Source organism: Thermobia domestica, chromosome 3 (genome assembly GCF_964235325.1).
Source record: "Thermobia domestica chromosome 3, izTheDome1.hap1.1, whole genome shotgun sequence".
Taxonomy (NCBI): domain Eukaryota; kingdom Metazoa; phylum Arthropoda; class Insecta; order Zygentoma; family Lepismatidae; genus Thermobia; species Thermobia domestica.
This window is the reverse complement of record NC_137456.1, coordinates 115,399,753-115,413,271: the sequence shown is the minus strand read 5'-3', so window position 1 is coordinate 115,413,271 and position 13,519 is coordinate 115,399,753. Positions and strand designations below refer to the sequence as shown.

General features: G+C 36.2%; 1 protein-coding gene across 34 annotated transcripts in view; it reads left to right on the top strand.

Moving 5' to 3' along the window:
• LOC145680673 (uncharacterized) overlaps window positions 1–13,519 on the top strand; it is a 613,323-nt gene that overhangs the window by 195,331 nt on the left and 404,473 nt on the right. Inside the window, exon 4 of one of the 34 annotated variants that reach the window (XM_081751465.1) lies at window positions 5,007–5,983. The exons of the other annotated variants lie outside the window; for them this stretch is intronic. Coding sequence (XP_081607591.1) covers window positions 5,007–5,625 — 619 coding nt within the window. The 3' untranslated portion in view covers window positions 5,626–5,983. Of the gene's footprint in view, window positions 1–5,006; window positions 5,984–13,519 lie in introns of those variants that run through there. 34 annotated transcript variants of the gene reach the window in all.

Sequence of the window (13,519 nt, the reverse complement as noted above, 5' to 3'; positions counted from 1 at the left end):
GGTAGTCTACGTTGTTTACATTGTCTACGCATTGTTGACACGTAAACGTAAACTATCGTTTTTTACGCGTAGACGTACATCTCTGCACTACACCAACAAGCAAGGAAGTAAACATACCATATTGATGCTCAGTTGTTTCACCATCTTCCGATGTTGCCAGGTATAGGTGGGAAAAGTTAATTCCGACAGTAAAGTTTCCACTTTTCCCTCATCATTTTTGGAACTTCCGTCTACGGCGGGGGCTGGAAGTAATGTATTTTCCATTAATGATCGTTTGTATTTTATAAATCGCAATGTATGAATAACGCATGCTGTGTTTGATATAATGTCGGATCCAGGATATGATCAAGGGAGGGGCTAAACCATAGTTTGACATTTTATCCAGTGTAAAGCAGGATTCAAGCCCATTTTATCCAGTATATATCTGAGCGTCAAGGGGGGGGGGGGGCTATAGCCCCTCCTTGGATCCGGCCTCATATATATATATATATATATATATATATATATATATATATATATATATATATATAAGGTTATTCAAAAAGAAGTTCCAATCTGCTATCCATGTTAATACCATTTTGCAGACGTTGTCTGCGTCACTTTCTAAATTTTTGACGTTCTTCGTTGTCTTTATGTTATGCACTAAAATTAAAATGAAAAAGTTAACAGTTAAGGTATTCCAGGGATCGTACGATATTTATTACGGATACTTGGCTTGAAACATGTTCTTGTTTCACTCGAACGTCATTACGACATATATACATAGTACGGTTGTTTTGTTTAAAACACATGATTAAAACGTGTTTTAAACAATTGATTTTGTTTAAAACAAATTGTGTACGTTTTAAACATTTTGTTTTAAACACGTGTATTTTTAAAGACTTGTTCTAAACATGTTTATTTTTATTTTATTTTATTTTTGTAAAAAACAATTTGCCAGAGAGAGAAAATTATCAAAAAGTGTCCCATATTCAGAAGACTATTTTCTTCCAATGTGAATGTTTTGATTTCTTGTGGCTACAGCAGGTCAATATAGTGATCAACAATTTATTTTGTCTCTTTTTTCCCCCTATATTGTATTGTTTAAATGTTTCTCAGTAAACTTGCGAGAAAGTGTAGTCGAAGGTTGGACAACTGATATTAAAAAATAAGTAAAATAATTATCATGGAAACAAATTTTTGTGTTGTATTCAGAAAAAAAGCAAAAGGTTATTTGCTAAATTGCGGTTCTGGAAATTAAAAGAATGCAGACATTCTTTGATACAGTAATGTTGGTTCTCAGTCTCTGTACAACTTGGAATCGTTGAACATGAGTTTTATAGAAAAAAAAAAAAAAAGGATATCATTTGGAGCAAATTTATTAAAGGAACTTAAACTCCATCAGATAAGAAAACGACCATACGAGCTCGTTGCAAACGTGTAAGAAAGAACTCCTGGTTTAGTTTAAAGAATGAAGAACTATTATGAAAAATGCAATGCTGTGAAAAAACTGGAAACTCAAACAAATGGTAAAAATGTTGATCAGAAAATTATTTTGACTTCTGTGTCCATCTCTCCAGTTGGTTATCGCCTATATTTTGTGAGTGTCACATCAGGTTCGATCCTAATAAGAGTACTTTCAACGTAGAGATTTGCTATATAAACGACTGTTTGGATATGAACTCATGTCCACACAAAACTTACCGAAGTATGTGACACAATAAGGATAAGCGTTTAACTGTACAAACCAAGAGAACAAAATTTGTAAAGACGAGACGAAAACTATGATGATACAAATTCCCTTGTAAAATTTCAAATTTGTTACATGTGCCCTTATCCAAACCATCCTTCAGTTACGAACGGATACATTCGAAACAACATGATAATATATACATGTACTACTAGAATAATCAGGTAAAGATGAATTTACTGTTTATTTCTTGAAAAGTTCCAGAAAATACCATAAATAATAATGCAGATCACTTTCATTCTTTGCTATTAGGGAAAATGTAATGAGATTCTATGCTGCCATCTATGTAATGGTCAATTTCGCTTTTGCTTCGAACAGATTTTCAGAACCTGTACGACTGGTTACTTGCCCAAACAACACTATGCTTTTGTATGTTTCTTGAACATACTGTACGATATGTTCGGGATATATCCGGGTGCAATGTTGAGATCGTGTATTAACTTTGAGACAGATCCTTACTAAGTGTTCTTAACCCTTTCTGGATCCTGGCTTTTTGGGCTATTTTTTAGACTTTCAGTCGAGCAGCTACTGTATCGTCACTATTTATCCTAGGATCATGGTTCATACCTCATTCTCTTCAGAATAGAGCTGGCTTTCGAATGGTACCACTTGCATGCTCATACCATATACCAGAAGCGGGGAAAAATGTCAAAGTGAAAATTTCGGAGGGAAAATTTTTTTTTCTCGAACTTTGGCCCCCCCTGGACCCTCCCTGTATGATCGTAGCCATCTAAAAAATCTGAGAAATAGTACTTGGTATACTGAATGTGTGTGCCAAATTTCAAGTTTCTATCTTGAATAGTAAGGGCGGGAGAATTTTTATAAAAAATTCCCACAATGCCCCAAAGTACCATAAAACACTATGATCTCAGGGGAAAAAATCCTGAGACATCCCTAATTACCCTAGGACTATAATCCGCCAATCATTCTCTTCAGAATAGAACTGTCTTTCAGGCGGTACCATTCACATGTCTCCATCATGTATCTAAGGCGGGAAATTCCTGAAAAAAGGGATTTTTGGGGCAAAATTTCCCTTTTTTCAACTTTTGCCCCTCTGGACCCCCTGTTTTTACGCAGAAATCGAAAAAAAAACTTCTGGTAAATACTACTCGGTGGACTGGATGTTTGTGCAAAATTTCAATCTTCTACGTGAAAAAATAGGCCCGCCAGAAAAAATTTCCCTACCATGCCCCACTTTTACCCTATACAGAAGTATATTTGGATAAAAATTCACTGAGACGGCCCTAATTACCCTAGAATAATAATTCGACCGTCATTCTCTTCAGAATGGAACGGTCTTTCAGACGGTATGACTCACGTGGTCCTATCATGTATGTGAGGCGGGAAAATGACGAAATACGGGATTTTGGGGTAAAAAATCCCTATTTTTTACCCCTTTTCCCCTCTGGTTCCCCCCTTGTTTTAGCACTGACATCGGAACAAAAAATCTGGTACATACTACTCGGTGGACTGAATGTTTGTGCAAAATTTCAATCTTCTACGTAGAAAAATAAGCCCGCCAAAAAATATTGAACATAGGCTTAGAAAATGAGAAAATAAATTTTTGATTTATGACGTCATCACCTCCTATGTCTGGACGCAGAACGGTCTGAAACCATACGTAATGTCTTCTACAAGGCCTCTGGGCTTGGAAAACAAAAAACAACCCGGACGAAAAAGCTCAAATAGAAGAGAAATAACGCAATGCACCATAAAAAGTGCATATGGTACAAATTGTACCATAGGATCCCGAAAGGGTTAATCCCATTTTCTATCTGTATACATGCGTGAATATATATGAGTGTTAGTTTCGATTTACAATAAAAACGAAGGAAGTAAGGATTGTTCAAAAAATCGTTTTTCTTAATTTACATGCAGTTTTATATTTTTCTATGTAATTTACTTACTGATTTAAACATTTATAGTAACGAACGAGTCTATAGAACTTTTTCGCCGGTGATGATAGCTAGTTATTCACAGTTGTTTTCGCTTCTTCGTTATTGCTTTTTCGGGAAGTACGGACTTCATACTTTGGAAGATAAAATGGGTCAAACTTACATTTGTTTTTGTGAATCACGCACAATATAAACGATTTTATGAGTCTTCTCACCCCCAGATATAAACATTTTGTTTGTCCACCCTTCCCGTTACGAAGGACGTAACCTTATCAGTAAAACAAATTGTTCACAAAGTGATCATCGCTGCACACTTCTTGGAATGATCCACAACATTCTTTGCAAGACATTCAATAATAATATTAAATGTAACAACAGCACTCAAATGTAACAACTGCACTGTAAATGCTTATACACTGCACGCCACACAGTTGTTTGAGGCATCCGAAATTCTTTACTAGTTCTCGCTGTCGACTTTGAGGGCTGTCTTGAAAACAAGTTCGAACTCAACATCTGTTTCAGACGTGGAAGGTCTACCAAACAATTTTCCGTTGCAAATGCATCATGTCATTTTGAATTATTCATACTATTAGCAAATGGAGTTCTTTGATGGTGGTCCGTTACAAAATTTTGTACGAAACTCGCGTTGAACTCTCATAACAAATGTGAAGTTGTACCTTTTTAATACTCGAAATGGTTTATCTGAACCATAGCCATTGATCTTGCAACTTGCCACTGCAACTTAGCGAGAGAGATTTGAACTAGTAAGAGCATGCCAAACAAAACTCGATGATAAGATCGTAAGTATTTCAATACAGTTTTAATCGTCGATAGAGTTTTAATACTCATGAAACGATTTCTGACGTACAAATAATTTTGAAGTACATTATTAAAAAATGTTGCACGGTGTCTTTCATTATATTCAAAAGGTTTTTTAATCGATCTATCACTCTGAGAGTATCTTCTCTCTGAACACACTATTCACACTGACAGAAATCAAGTTTCCGATTTTTATGTTTATCGTTATAGACTAAAAAAAGGTAACAGCGAGAATGGTTTTCTGCAATCAATTAAGCCTCCCAAGAATTTATTTCATCTCCAGTTTTATGCCTGCTAAAACCAGAAGTGGTAGAAATATACTGGAACTACTAGTTTCAATATTGCGAAAATGTCACGCTATACAAACAAAAAATCTTTACGTGATGTACGCATGAGACTGCTAGTTATATGTTCCGTAAAATTTCAGAAACCTAATTAGAATGTTCCAGCAAATGCAGTGCGATATGTTTTCAATCCCAGAATTAACAATGTAGCTTACTTTAGAAAGAAGGTATTACTAAGTACAAGACAAAAATTCATCTCTAAATTAATTTCCTTTTCAGTGCCAGTGGAACCCAGAACACAAGTATAGTGTATGAAGGGACGAGCAAAAAGTGCGTATGTCCATACTGTAATAAAGGTTTCATGTTTCAGTCTCATTTAAAGATCCATTTACGGATTCATACCGGAGAAAAACCCTTCGTATGCAATATATGTGGAAAAGATTTCAATCAGAAAGGCAATCTGAAGTTACATCTTAAAGTACATGCTTCAGATAAGTCATTCTATTGTAAAATTTGTAGCAGGAGTTATTGCTCGAAGAAGGAGTTCGAAGACCATAGTTTCATTCATAGAATTGCTGAAACAGGAATTGGAAACACAGATGTAAATCATGAAGGCACGAGTGGAAAATTGGTTTGTTCATACTGTTCGAAAGGATTCATGTTTCGCTCTCATTTAAAGATCCATTTACGAATACATACAGGAGAAAAGCCTTTCGTATGCAAAATTTGTGGTAAAGATTTTAATCAAAAGGGCAACCTAAAGTTACATCTCAAAGTTCATACGTCAGGTGTTGTTTTCGAGTGTAAAACTTGTAGCAGGAAATTTTACTCGAGGAAAGATTTGATCAACCATAGTATCATTCACAGCTGCACGCAAAATTATTTATGTAAAGAATAATTCACGTTATGAAAGTATTTTGAATAATGGTATCGATGAATAAAATTATTTTTTTATTGAATTACTGTCATTCATTATTACAGTCGAACTTTCCGGTAATTGATAGGTAGACATAACTAAATACCCGAAATAAATAAAAATGTATAGAGATGAATTGTAGCACTACCCTACAATTGTTACGTGCAATTTGAGATTTCTTTAAATATTCGCAAGTTTATATTATCTAATTGCTTGCAATACAGTTAGAAATAAAAAAAAAATGTAATTGTCATAAGAAGGAAGTTATGAAAAAGCACAGATCATATCTTTTAAGTTGGCGTGTTTCAGAGTTTGAAAACTTTTATGAAGAGAAAGAAATGTTTATAAGTTTATTAAGAAAATGTACATAATAAATCAATAAAATAGTTAAATATGTGTGAAGAAATGTGTTTTACTCATGAACATCATATATAAAATTTCTAATGTTAAAATTATAATTTAATATATATTCCTTAAAAAATTTAAAAATAAGATATGGTGTCATTGTTCTTTGTTTTACTGATTCATGTGATCAGTTATAAAGCTTTTTTTTTTAAAAAAAAATAATCTCAGCAATATATATTTTTCAATATTTTGTCATTTTAAATTTATTTTCCGTTCCACACAAAGTTTATTTTCTTTGACTATAATGAAGTCTCACATATTGACTGAAATGTATGCTCAAAGATGAGTCGACTATAAGGCTGTACTAGGAAATGAAATCTTTAAGTTTTACGTCCCACGGTTATGCCGGTTAGGCTAAATGAGACGGTGATTATGAGATATGAGTGAAAATGGTGGAATGAAGAAAGTGGGAGGGAACAGGAGAACCCGAGAAAACCCACGAGCACGGTGTTTGTGCACCACAAAGTCCACACGGCGCGAGCTGGGATCGAACCAGGGACCTCAAACACCGGAGGTGAACGCTCTACCACTGAGCCACCGCTCAGATCTCAAGCTCAGATTAGCAATTGTCCACTTCCTTCCCTGTGTTGGGCATAGCCCCTCGAAACAAAAACCTAAATACGCTATTGGTTATCTTCAACATTGGGAGGTGGGCAGATTTGAGGCTTATTCTAGGGAAGGGAGGTGAAACTCATATTACGGTAGATGAATCTGAGGTGAACCTGTTGTAGAGTATATTATATATTAGGCGATGTAGATGAAGTAGTAGTACATATCAGTATTACAAATCATTGTCGTGAACACATTCTGAAATCTGAATACATGCATATTTATAATTGGTATATTTCTAATCAGGCATCCACAAAGATCCACGTTAAAATCGTTTTTTAATAATATAAATAATGACTTCCTCAAAACTATATCAATTATGTATGACGGAACAATACTCTTATTTGAGCAAAATGATGATAATCTCAATAGCATTACAGGAATCTGACGCATGTCATATATTACTCTTTAGTTAACAGATGTAACCTCAAGATTATGGAGAAAAATATTCCAGCAATTGAATTCTTTTCTTTGCTTACGAGCATTAAACTAGCAGAGAAGAGAAAACAGGCAAAATTACGTTGGCTACAAAATCTGAATGAAATAACTACACAAAATTTCGCAATCAGGCGGGAAACTTCCAAAACCTTTAGAACAAAGAAATGCAATTTTTTGAAAGCTAAAATTAAGGAACTTGAAGGTAATAGTAAAAATAAGAACATTCGGGACATGTATAAAGGAATCAACGAATTTTAAGAAAGGCTATCAACCTCGTGCTTATATTAAAGAAAGCTGACGGAACAGCTCTCACTAATACAGACAACATTTTAAATAGATGGAAAGATTTCTTTGATTTGCTTAACACGCAGCCAAAAACTAATGTGCGTGGAGAAAGGAGATATTGCGCAGAACCGTATATTCCAGAACCCAACCGAATAGAAATAGAAATCGCTATAAAGAAATTAAAGAAACACAAATCTATGGGTGTAGACCAAATTCCGGCTGAGTTAATTTTAGCTGGAGGCGAAAAATTGTGGAAGAAGTACACAAACTCATTCTCCTTATCTGGAACAAGGAAGAATTGCCACAAGAGTGGAAAGAATCAATCATTGTTCCAACCCACAAGAAAGGCGACAAAACTGACTGCAATAATTATCGAGGCATCTCTTTTCTGTCAACATCCTATAAAATCCTTTCAAACATTCTATTAGCAAGATTGGCTCCATACGCAGATGAAATTATTAGGGATTATCAGTGCGGATTTAGACGAAATCGATCAACTATCGACCAAATATTTACCATTCGCCAAATACTCGAAAAGAAGTGGGAATACAATACCCCAGTACATCAACTATTTATCGATTTTAGAAACGCTTACGACTCGGTTAGGAGAGAAACATTGTACAAAGTTCTTACAGAATTTGGAATACCGAAAAAGCTAATTAGATTAATAAAGACATGTTTAAATGAATCCCAAAGTAAAGTCCGGGTAGGATTATCTTTGTCCACGAGCTTTCACGTCGAGAATGGCCTGAAACAAGGAGATGCCTTGTCGCCATTATTATTCAACTTTGTCCTGGAATTCGCTATAAGGAAAATCAAAGATAGCAACCAGGGTCCAGAGTTGAATGGTGTTCACCAGGTTATGACGTACGCTGATGATGTAAATTTTAAAGGGGGGGGGGATAGGAGAACACTAGAAAGAAATGCAGAGGTCGTCTTATTAAACGCTTGCAGGGACATGGGTTTAGAAGTAAATGCAGAGAAAACTAAATACATGGAAGTGCGTCGGGACCGTAATACGGCAAATTATGTATGTGTTAAAATATTAAATAATACTTTTGATAAAGTGGATAGTTTCAAATATCTAGGACCAATATTAACAGACGAAAATCATATTCACGAAGAAATTAAATGTCGACTAAAAACAGGGAATTCGTGTTATTCAGTTCAAAATCTATTGTCGTCGCGAATTCTGTCGAGGAATTTGAAGCCTGTTGTTCTGTATGGTTTCGAAACATGGTCGCTTACTCTGAGGGATGAACATAGACTGAAAGTATTTGAGAACAAGATCCTGAGACGAATATTCGGACCCAAGAGGAACGGGAATGGGAATGGCGGAAACTTCACGACGAGGAACTACATAATTTATACGGATTACCAAACATGTTAGGGTCATCAAGTCTAGGAGGCTTAGGTGGGCAGGTCATGTATCTAGGATGGAAGAAAGTAGAAACACTTTCAAAGTCTTGACTGAAATACCAATCGGAAAAGACCATTAGGAAGACCAAGGCACAGATGGGAGGACAATATTAAGATGAATCTCGGAAAAATAGGAATACAAAGTAGAAACTGGATCCAGTTGACTAAGGATAGAAGTCAGTGGAGAGCTATTGTGAACGCGGCATTGAACCTCCGGGTTCCATAGGCTATAGAGTTAGTTAGCTTACGAAGCATGAGTAGTGCTTATGCTGATACTACAAATAGATGAAATGCGCATTTACTGAAAAGATGGGTTCTACTGACATTGGGTAGTTTATATACTCTTCGTGTGCTAGGTCGAAGGAGAGAGGAGGAGATAAGATTTCACATGAGGTTACGTCATGCACAGTCGCACACCTTCATTTTAAGTAAAAATGGAAAAGCGAAGAGAAACTAACTTCATCTCTCTTTCCTTTTTGGCAGTCGGTCACAAATCATCACACTCATCTGCAAAAAACACTTTTCAAATCGGATTATTGGGAGAGCCTTCAGTTCCAATGTTGGGGGGACATGCCCCCCATTTCCCCGGAATTTGTACCAGTGCCTACAGCAGAGTCAACTTTCCAGCATGAGGAGAGGGACATATCCTCCTCTGGTATTTATTGCAATTTGTGCCCAAGTAGCGGGGTTGAAATTAATACATATTGATGAGACTACTAAATGCACTACAGCACGAAGTTCAATTTGAAATACTACAAAATACGATTCTTTCTTTTTAAGAAAATGGAAAAGCCAAGAGAAATCAACTTCATCTTACATTCCTTTGTGGCAGTCGGACAGAAATCATCACACTTATGCCAAAAAGCACTTTTCACGTCAGATTATTGGGAAGGAACAGTCCCCCTAGGTCCAAGATTGGGGGACATGTCCCCCTCGTCCCCCCTCGGGATTTTCGCCAGTGCACATGGCGTATGTTCAACCGTCCACAGTAAATAATAAAGACTTAAAGGAAGTGTTTCAGTAGTGTGCCAGTGTGCTCCCATATTTACATTTCATTAATATTTTCATTGTTCAAGCTTTGCTTTTAGTATACGCAAATTTGATTGAAAATACTCGCTGAACAAAACATTTATTGTTAAAATTATTAACGTGTAACAGTTTCGCCAACTATTCACCTTGGCTTCCAAAAAAAAAAAAAAAAAAAAAAAAAAAAGTTCACTTTTCTGGGGGGGGGGGAGGGAACGGCTACCCAAGTGCCCAAATTCTGCAATTGTGTCAGTTGACTAACCCGCAGATGTGGAACGTGGCTTCATCACTAAACAGAACATTTTCCTTTAACCCTTCAAACCTAACAGCCTGTTTGCAAATCATAACTCATCGCTGCTGTCACTGCATAGTATTCACTTCAACTTACAGAGAATTTGTACGTGAGAACTTTTTTTTTTTTTTTTTTTTTTTTTTTTTTTAATGTAAAGCGTAATGTTTTCCAAACAGTGCTTCGAGAAATAGCATGTTTTCTGCTTCGGTTCTTGTCGAATCCCGTAGACGTTGGTTCACAGCTTCTTCAATGTTATGGATGGTCTCCTGTGAAACAGATGGCATTCCAGATCGCCTTTGATCATGCAGTGCTGCCAGTTCTGAATTTCTTCACAGTGATATTAATAGCGTGTCTTGTTGGAGGAGATTTTTTTGTACTTGAAATCTTGTACCTGTTCGTATGTCTTATCACGCAGGCATATTTGTTCGCTATTCGCACGCCTATGCTACTCGTTCTTCAGTTGAGTACATTTTCTCAGGTCATTTCGCTTTAAAAATAATGTTCAATGAGTTCATAGACACAATGTATAGTAAATGTTTGTTTTTCCATAATATCTTGTTCAAGGGGATTAGAACCTTTAAAGGTCTCCTTGCGCACGCCACTGTACCTATGTGGTTCATATCGTATATCTTTTAAAGTGTGATACCAGGATTTTTCAGGCCTTCTATCAACCTGAGACACACATTGATACACTGGAAACAGTCTGCAGCGTATCGTAGGAATAGTTAATGGGACAAGAATAATAAAGGTGATAATGATTACTAACAACAGTTTGACCCATGTATCTTGAGAAGGGGCAAGGGCGTGTTTGAACACTGACCACATCATTATTAGAGGAAGCGGTCAGAATCATCTGAACAATGTGTGTGTTTTCCGTATTATCGTACGTATGTAAATTAGAATACCCGTATATAAATGTAGATTATAGGTAGTTGGTGCCGATAATTTTGATAAAATCTATTAACTAGAAACATCATTGTAGAAAAATAGTTTGGTTTCCAGATATAGATCAAATTTATATACGAGGAGTGTTTTTCAGCCTTTTTAAGCCATTAGAGAAGAACTGCGTGAAATGGAGAAACACAAATTAGTCGGATTAATAGGAGATCGCACATTCTCTCTATACCAAAAGACAGTACCTTGTGTTCAATCATTGTGAAGTAGTGAGTGAGAAATCGTATCGAGTGCAATCGAAGCACCTGCCGAGGGTGAGATACACGAGGATAATTAATTTCTTCAGGCGGAAGAGCACAATACAGCGCTATGCATCGTCGAATGATTAAGAATTATAACGGAAACTGTAAGTGGTCGCTATGTGCGCAAGTGTTGCAGAGAGTTTAGAGACTTACTGACCAACACGAAAAGAGAAGCCAAGGATGGATATCTGTGGCGGAAAATGACGTTGATGAACACATGAATCATGTAGTTAAAATATGGTTTCTGAACTGTCTAGTCATGGAATTTCAGGGAAATTAGCAGCTGCCTGGAAAAATATCTGGTGGCTTAACAGAGGGTGGAAGAAATAGAAGAGTCATCATGTTCTTGCAAGAGCGACGAAATATTGATAAATGATTAATATGATTGTGCATTATCCTATTCCATTAATAACATCTGAGTGAACGGAAATTGTATGAATAAATTGCCTCATTACTTAAAGTGTGTAAGTCGTTTTATTTTTTAAAATTTACATAGAAGTATGTGAATGACGTATGTGGCTGCTGTTTAGAAAGCAAACGTAATTGATGTGTTTCTTTCCTCTTTGATATTTATATCAAATTAATTTTAATGGAAGTTCAAGTTCCCTTCTCAGCATCAGAGCTGCATTGGACACGGACTTACATCTTAATGTTGGAGTACGTGTAGGTGGGATCTACGTTAAGGTGTAGGTCTCGTAATGTTTTGAGTGTTGAAGTGGAATATTAATCTCGAAAGAAACATACTCCCAATCATAACAGCAAATGTCAGATTTGTTTTTCGATTATTATTATTTTTTTTTTTCAATTGTCGAACCTGTTCTCGTAGTAGATGCTGTATTTAGGTGAAGAAATGAAGAAAATCCAAAGTCTTTACGTTTTTTTTTTTTTTAATCCCTTATGTGAAAAATATCTAGTTGAATGATATTTCAGTCATTTAACTATTAACAATGAGTGAAGATGAATGCTTCTAAGTTATTACTGTTTGTGAGCAAGAAGACTTGAGAACAAAAATAACACCGCGTGTTTACGACGTTTGTCTTCCTTTTTTTTTGGGGGGGGGGGTCGTTCGTCTGTTTGTTCATTTCAATGAGCTTTAAGTAGGTATAAATATATAGGGAAGGATAAACTACTGAATAGTGCTATTTTTTATTTTTCGAATAGCTTTCTCACTTATTATGTGTTGGATCTCCGTTGTGTCCAGATAAATAGGACTGAGAAACTTTTTTAAATCCTATCCCCCTCCTAAGATGGAGCAGATGATGCAACTTAGTTGAAGCAGATCTCCATCCTAAGAGAAACTTTGTGATTGACATTGCATCATAAATTCTAAGTACAAATTGAGCATTACATAAAAATCCGAACCCTAGTCAGAAATTTCAAAGTTCACAAAAATATTCTGAAGTACATGAAAATTCTATCCCTAATTTTGAAGTTCATAGAAAAGTTGAAGTACATAAAAATCCGAACCCTGATTGATTTTTACTTCGTGTGCTCTGATCTTCAGTCAGGATGTTAGGTCTCAGGTGTCGAGTTTGTGGTCAGTTCAAGCTGCTGGACACAAGCTTATGAGGCATGTTTTTAAATAATATGACTTTTATCTTAAGTGTCTCTTGGAGTTCTTCTTTAACTTTCTTCCTTCTGGTCTGCGTCATCGCAGGTGTAATGATTGGAACTCTTCGTTATTTTATCTGCGCGGGATACGACTTCTTACTTTTCTTCCAAAGTGCTGGCTGCCCTAGGTAACAAAACAACAAAACAATAATATTATATCATCTTCAGCGTCTGGGATCATCGGGAAAGAGAGCATTGGTTACAGAGGGTGGCATGGAGCTTCAATTCCTCCATGTGCGAGGGCAAAGCCACTGCTCGCACTTCTGCTTTTATCCTTCGGCCATGATTCTTCTTCAGTAACACAACTTTAAAATATAAGGAGAGTAAAATAATTAAGGCAAAGTTCCATGTCGCGAACATCCAATTGTGGGAACTTGCAAACATCTTGGTGGAATTGTCATCTGCTCGCAGCTCGTAGCTCTCTATTCTTTGGCTCGGCGCGTTTTCGCAGGTATCATCACCAAGGGGAAGGGGTGCGTTGAGTCTCTGCTCTAAACGCAAAACTCCACTTCAGAGAGCTCAAATCGGGAATCCTTCTCTACCGATTGCTCTGTATATAGGCACTTCTTCGTGCATAACAAAAATTATATCTCCT